Source organism: Eutrigla gurnardus (genome assembly GCF_963514095.1).
Source record: "Eutrigla gurnardus genome assembly, chromosome: 8".
In the NCBI taxonomy this organism is placed as follows: domain Eukaryota; kingdom Metazoa; phylum Chordata; class Actinopteri; order Perciformes; family Triglidae; genus Eutrigla; species Eutrigla gurnardus.
Window position 1 is genome coordinate 14274727 of NC_139922.1, and position 6905 is coordinate 14281631.

Consider the following 6905-nt stretch of genomic DNA (forward strand, 5'->3'; position numbering starts at 1 on the left):
TTACATCGGTGTTTGCCTTTATCAGTTTCTTCTCGTTTACGAACCGGCTATTCCGAGAGCCGCTTGATATTCTATTCTTGGCCTCTTCTTCCTTTGCACAAAAAAAGCTGGTGGCAGTCCTCTTTGTGTCCTCTATAAAAGGTCAAGTTTCTCCAAAGAGCGAATGAATAAATCAATTCTTATTCCCGTGACATTTGAGTGTAGCACTGTGGTAGAAAACTACGGCAACTGAAGATGTTTCTAAAGGTGTTTTTGCAGCTTTGATGTGTGATCATCGCTATAGTCACCAGTCAGACTGACACACAAAAGAAATACACAGAACACTTTTAGTTGCTACAATCTATTTAATTCAAAGGCAGCTGCAATATGTTCAAACGGATTTCCACAATTTTCCTTTTTTCCCATTTTTTTGGGCTTTCAATTAGAAATACATATTTATAGATGATCCAGCAGGCGTCTTGTTTGATTACGCAGACTTGGCCAGACCAATGTACTTAGCCTGGGAGTCAAAGACGGTGTAGTACTCCCTGATGAAGACGTCTCCCAGGATCCAGAGGTTTGAGCCACCCTGGCCAAAGCCTGTGTTGCAACCGTAGTTGCTCTGTGGAGAGACAACAGAACGCATTTAGGTCCCCCACATCTTCATTACAGAGCCGCAAACTCTCCTGTTGCCGTGGCGGCCGGCGTCTAACTGACCTCAGAGACGTAGGCGGATGCAGGGAGGGTGAAGGCGTGTCCGCTGAGAGTGAAGGTGATTTCAGGCATGCTCGCGATGTTCTGGCAGTTCACTGTAGCCTGTCATGAGAACATCACACACACACACACACAGTTGAATACTCTGTAGCAGCAGAAGCTGTATTTATTGGTATTTCACAAGTTTCCAGCTGAGGAAAGTAACCGAGTCACTGTTAATTATTTTTATTTGAGAGTTCTGACGTCGGTGCATTAAATGTGTTTACTCTGGGTTCAGGCAATGGGAAGATTTACTTGGAATGGTACGCTATGAACCAATGACTCACCTCTCCGTACTGGTTGGTTGAGGCTCCAACCCAGGAGTTCATGTTGTTGATGTCACTGGTTGGACCAGCGATCAGGGAGGTACCAGTGTCAATGATGGCCTGGCAGCCACCGGCGCAGGCCACAGTCTGTCCATTGATGGTAACACTGTGAAGAGGAACAGCAGAATAGGGATTACACTCAAGCTAAGAAGATGCTTGTGTTTTTTGTTTTGTGTTGTTTTTTGACGTACCTGTCCATCTTGATCTGCCAGTAGGTGGCAGAGGTCAGAGGGATCCAGGTGACTTGTCCAGTATAGTGGCTGCTGTCAGTGCCACCGAAAACCACCTCACTGCCCTGCTCGCTATTGCTAAGAGAGGGGAATATTATACGGAAATTAACACAACATATTATATACAAATCCAACCAACGGATCTCCGTCACCGTTACATTACCCGCTCAGGTAGACGGAGAACATGGGCTGAGACACGAGTCCGTCCTTCACCATGTTGTCAAAAACGGGGACGACGTTGTCGGAGGCGATGGACTGGAAGGCCAGTCCCAGGATGCCATCAGCCTTCATGTGAGCCATGAAGGGAGCCTCTGTGCGACTGATTCCGAACACCTGGTTGGGCACAGTCATGCCGCCCACCTGGACACACAAGACAGCTGTCAGTCATAGTTCAACACGACACAGAGATATGCCTGTTTGAAGTCCAAATAGACTTCGGTTATACCTCAACGGTGTCGATGGCCAGATGTCCAGTCATGCTGCCAGTGCCATACTGGATAGACAGAGCCTCGCTGCCCCATTTGAAGGTGGAGGACTGCTGTGGGTTGTATTTCTGGTGGTTCTCTGCAGAGGGATGGGGTCTTTGTCAAATGTGCATTTTTAGAAATATGCCCAAAAAAACACGGACCATATCTCTTGAAGTGAGATGGTCCGTGATCTTTTGGAGTATTTAACCTCTGCCTTTTAGTTGTTCAACAAGTAATTCTGCTAGTAAAATACAACAAACTTGTATTAGCTTACTATGTAGCAAAAGCACAAACGTATTAGCAGAAGAAAATGTCCTTTCATTACTGAGTACTAATGTAGCGAAGGCCCCGGGCCCCAGTGGTAGTCTCTGTAACACTCACCACACGCGGCGCTGGAGCAGTAGACTGAAGGGACCCACAGGTTGGAGGAGCCGGTGTCGAAGATGACGGTGAAGGACTGAGGAGGGGTGCCGATGGAGATCACACCGTAGTAGGACAACTAGAGCGACACAAGACCAGAAGGTAACAGATGATTAAAATGTAGCATAAAATATGTCTGTGTTTGAAGTGTAACCAGTGCAACACCGGTGAATACAATTATTCATTCAACATAATGTAAAATAGCTCCAATTTGTGCTTTAAGTGCTCTATAAATGTCGTCTCTGGTCTGAACTCACGTCAGCATCGTTGGTCATGGCCTCGGTACCAGTCTGGTAGAACTTGGCCATTGGGTTGTATGGATACTGCGTCCTGTACTGCTCCCATAATCCTTTCTCCTGCAGGTCTTGCCTGGCGGTCTTTCCCTTGATCAGGGGAATCCTACGCACAGAAGTGGTATTAAAGAATCATCAAACTGCATATCATATAATGGCATTTTATAGCCAGATAAATCAGAAAGCGAGCTCTTCTTTTAGCTTTGCATAGGTTGGAAATGTCCGACAGCTCAAAGCAAGACAGAAAAATGTAGACGTCCCCTCAGGGACTCTAGATGGAAAGATTGCCTTTCAACAGTTCGGCCTTTTGAGGTGTGAAATGTCAAAGAAGGAACAAGTAGCTTTTCAACCAGCCAGGGCAGACTTACTTATGGAGGCATTCGGAGAAAGCCACGAGGGCTGACAGGACCACAAGCCACTTCATCGTTTCCCTTCACTGTTGGACTTGAACAAGTGTGGTGCCAGTCAGAGTCCAGCCCTTAAATACAACAAATCAAGGTTGTGTCTCCAGAATGCCCTTCCACGTAGCTTGATATCAGGTTTCAGCTGGAGATAAGAATATGTGATAAAGTGTTTCTTATCTAGGAGCAAATATCCCAAACAAATGAACAAACTTTTGCTGGAAGTTAAAAAAATATATTTTGTAGCGACAATTTACTTCAAAATCAAGCATGCTTTATGAAGTGCAGCTGATGTTTTGTACATTGTTTGAACAATATGTTGTAGAAATTATTTTAATCAATAGAACCTGTGCTTCTGAAATTGATGATTGGAAAGGGTTGTGTTGGAGAACCCCTACATGCAAAAGTAACAGTGTTTATCTCAGCGTTTTAGCGGTTTATTTCACTTCACTCAGGAATTCGTAGAAATGATATATCGTATCTAACCTGATGAATATAATATATTTACTAAGTGCAAGATAAGTGTTTCATAACGGACACAGAACACACTTAATGTGTTGACATGTTTATCAGCAGATTTGATGCCCAGAGCTCCTGTTTAACATTGATACGGAAACTTTCCACACGTTTCCAAAGATGTGAGCCGAGGCTGTTTAGGCAGATTTATCTGATAACATTAATACGCAAGACAAAGACAGGGACATGCAGCGAACTCAGTACTTATGCTGTAGTTTGATTTTGACAAATAAAGTGCACATATTTACGTTGTTGATGTTTATTTTAATTTATTTCATCTAAATTAGAAATAAATCATATACATAGTTGCTTCCGTAACCTTGAGCTTGTTTCACAGCAGAGGCCATGAAATACTGAAAGTATGTAATACAGAAGATAACATTCAGTAATCTTCACTCTTAGATTCAGTAGAATAGAAGGGTAATATTATAGCATTGTGAGGAAATAATAATATTAAAGCAGAAGCACCATAAAAATGTAGTGTTACATTCCAGCAAGCACTATATACTGCCATGAATGGCAAAGCTCATATCTTTGGTGATTTCATGTTTTGTATTAGAATCAATTAATTTGACCCTTTTTGTTGTCTTTCATAAAATAGTCAAAACCACAATTATTAGTAGTATTACAATAATAGTATTATTATGAATAATATTTAATCAATATCCCCTTATTATTTGCTTCTATCAAACAAAAGATTTGAAGGAGGATTGTGTGACACAAAGATACTAAAACAGGACAAAAGAGCTTTTCATTTCATTTCAAGACATCCGTACATTAACTATTAGAGGTTAGACTCTTAATGTGAGGGGGAAACGGTTGAAAAAAACACCTAAATATGCAGTTGGAAATGTTTTGGTGGAATTGCCCTTTGCCAGTCGGTGAGGTCATCAGTTCAGTTACATATACAGCTCCTGAGTTTGCTTGTGGAGGTAATAGGACATTATGTACGTGACCTTCATCATAATCAGCGATTAAAACCACTTGACATTCAATAACACACGTTTTGTTTAATCAAGTAACATAAAGTGAACACAGGAAAAGAAAAGGGCAAGTACATATTCAGCAACAATGTTGTTCTTATACTTTTATTGACATAAATATTTATACATTTCCCGTGACAAATCGACATAAAGTAAGCATGAAAACAAAACGGAAAATGTTTCAATAGTTCACAAATAGCCTCTTTGTTTTTATCGAGTAAAAAGGTGTCTGACATCTGCAGCTTCGGTTAACAGGATACACTTGGTTGAAATGTCTATTTCTGTCCTTGATGTGTGAATTGACAGAATCCAAACGATGCATTAGAATGCGTCGTACACGAGTACACGAATGAAGAATACAGCCAGTGAAGATTAAATATGTGTTTCTGGTCCACAGTCTATTCAAGTCTTCAGTCTGAATGCTATTTCTGCTGTGGACTTCTTCATCTGAATGTTCGGGGGGCGTCTGTTAAAAATCCATGCTTTTGAAGTCGTCAGTACATCTATACTTGTGTTCACTGTACCTGGTGCACATCAAATGGGGGAGACAGGGGCAACTGTGATGCTGCCTTTTCCCTGGATAGGGCACCTGGAAGTGGGGAAAGGGGGGGGGGGGGGGTGATAATCTGACAGTTTCAATCCTTCCTCAGCTGACAAGTGGGGCTGCAAGTCTTAAAAGTCTGCTTTTTAAAGGGCTGAATTTAGAGACGGATGTGGTGTTGGAAGAACTAATTGTTGCCGTTTCCCAACGATCAAAGTGATGTACGACTCTCATTGGCGGCTTCGCTCCGGAGGAGATCGATAGCCTTTGCGGTTATCAGCAGCTTTTCTAAAGCTTCAGCCAACCTGCCAGCAGTTTGATATAATCTGAGTTTCCACTAATGCAAAAAAACAAGTGCAAGAGAGTATGACTGTGTGTTTGTGTGTGTGTGTGTGTGTGTGTGTGTGTGTGTGTGTGTGTGTGTGTGTGTGTGTGTGTGTGTGTGTGTGTGTGTGATGACATCACATTTCTCCCCACCTTATGGCTAAAGGGGTGGCATTCATCCCCTTCCACCCCTCTGGGGATGCACATCCTCAGGCCTCTCAGCCACAGACTGACGGCGCAGCAAAGACCGAAACCACACTGCACGTCTCGCTCACAGGCCTGCAGGACAGAGGGAGAGAGAGAGAGACGGGTGGAGGACAGACAGAGAAGAATAAAAGAGATGGACGAGGAGAGTTCTTTTGATGCCAGTGGCGAAAAGAGATGCCCTTTTATGTTTGAACATATTTCATTTTTACTTATTGTAATGGAGATGCTCTCTAATGTCCGCATATCCATTGACTGTCGTCTCCCTAATCCATTTACAAATGAATATCAATCAGGGGGACGGAGATAATATCCTCTCGTTCTTCCAATGGACTTAAAGTGGAGGAGGATGCAGTGTCCTGTCATTCATATGTAATCGAATTTTAGAAAAACATTTCAGAAAAGTGAACTGTGCTGTTTGCACATATATCGTTTTTTTGTGCAAATGTATAGTTTAAATATGAGAAAATCAAACCAAAAGTCAAGGGGTAATATTAAAACAAAGTTGTAGAGGTTTGAGTGCAAGGGCAGCACACTTACCAATACATGGACAGAATTAGTTCAATTTGACAATTAAACCATCAAATGTAAAATTAATTGCCAACAATAATAAGTAAATTGCTTTAATAAGTCAGTCATTTATCAAACTCCTGCCACACAAAAGTGAGGATGTACTGCTTTTCTTTTATATTGTTGTAAATTCTCTATTTTTGGGCTTCGGACTGTCAGACAGAAACAAACCACATGTCGTTATTTTACACGTTACGGACAAAAAGATGAATTGAGTAATCAAAAAAGTAATCGACAGATAAATCAGTAATGAAAGTAATCATTTAGAAACTGGAGATGATCACAGAAATAGAAGATAAAAATGTAAAATTGATATCTTTAATCGGATATTACTCAAAAGAGTAATTGGAGTAATTAATAGCAGCAGAGCCAGAAGCCTCTCACTCACCCCTGTGATCACGGCTCCTCTGGAGCAGCTCAGAGACACCAGGAGGAAGTACAGCAAGATCGCCATGACGCCCATGACAGCAACAGGAGGCTCTCTCAACACTGGACAACAGCTGTTAGTGGTCTGTCCGGCACCTCGCACTGGATCTCCCGGCTCCCCAGTCAGTCATGCAGGTTCCCAGAACTCCTCGGAGGGGGCAGCCACACTCTCTCCCTCTCTTTATCCACCTCCGACCCCCACCCAACCCTCCCTCCCTCCCTCGCCAAGTCTGATTTCCCCACGCCCTCTCTGCCTGTCTCCTCAGCACCTTTGTCATCTCACTCCTCCAGACGACAGCTGATGGAGGCTCCCAGTCCCCTCTGCCTGTTACATGAGTTCTGACCAACGCAGAGACAGAGTTTCCACGACTCAAGTGGTTTCACGCCAACGCAAAGAATATGGAAACTGCTCAACAAGTGATGACATTCACATGAACTGAAATTAATGTGACACCTCTTTGTGAGGAAAAAG

The 6905-nt window shown here is 42.7% G+C and overlaps 2 protein-coding genes across 2 annotated transcripts; both read right to left on the bottom strand.

Annotated features, from left to right (window-relative positions):
* Positions 1-339: 339 nt before the first annotated feature.
* LOC311017282 (pepsin A-like) lies at positions 340-2916 on the bottom strand. Its single transcript, XM_084015533.1, has 9 exons — positions 2837-2916; positions 2433-2574; positions 2137-2254; positions 1734-1852; positions 1452-1648; positions 1250-1366; positions 1020-1164; positions 697-795; positions 340-601 (listed from the first exon to the last, which is right to left on the bottom strand). The coding sequence occupies exons 1-9, from the start codon at positions 2890-2892 to the stop codon at positions 467-469; spliced, it is 1128 nt and encodes a 375-aa protein (XP_083871659.1). The 5' UTR covers positions 2893-2916; the 3' UTR covers positions 340-466.
* A 1592-nt stretch (positions 2917-4508) lies between these two features.
* prok1 (prokineticin 1) lies at positions 4509-6598 on the bottom strand. Its single transcript, XM_084015162.1, has 3 exons — positions 6396-6598; positions 5387-5512; positions 4509-4957 (listed from the first exon to the last, which is right to left on the bottom strand). Exons 1-3 carry the CDS (start codon positions 6468-6470, stop codon positions 4838-4840), a joined length of 321 nt encoding a protein of 106 aa, XP_083871288.1. The 5' UTR covers positions 6471-6598; the 3' UTR covers positions 4509-4837.
* Between the last annotated feature and the right edge of the window lie 307 nt (positions 6599-6905).

Excerpts from the sequence above, each read along its gene's own strand:
- LOC311017282 (XM_084015533.1), bottom strand. The coding sequence starts at position 2,892 with ATGAAGTGGCTTGTGGTCCTGTCAGCCCTCGTGGCTTTCTCCGAATGC. Across the intron at positions 2,575-2,836 it reads TTCTCCGAATGCCTCCATAA|GATTCCCCTGATCAAGGGAA; the intron begins GTAAGTCTGCCC and ends TTCTGTGCGTAG. Across the intron at positions 602-696 it reads CATCCGCCTACGTCTCTGAG|AGCAACTACGGTTGCAACAC; the intron begins GTCAGTTAGACG and ends GTCTCTCCACAG.
- prok1 (XM_084015162.1), bottom strand. The coding sequence starts at position 6,470 with ATGGGCGTCATGGCGATCTTGCTGTACTTCCTCCTGGTGTCTCTGAGC. Across the intron at positions 5,513-6,395 it reads GAGGAGCCGTGATCACAGGG|GCCTGTGAGCGAGACGTGCA; the intron begins GTGAGTGAGAGG and ends TCTGTCCTGCAG. Across the intron at positions 4,958-5,386 it reads GCCACCCCTTTAGCCATAAG|GTGCCCTATCCAGGGAAAAG; the intron begins GTGGGGAGAAAT and ends CCCCACTTCCAG.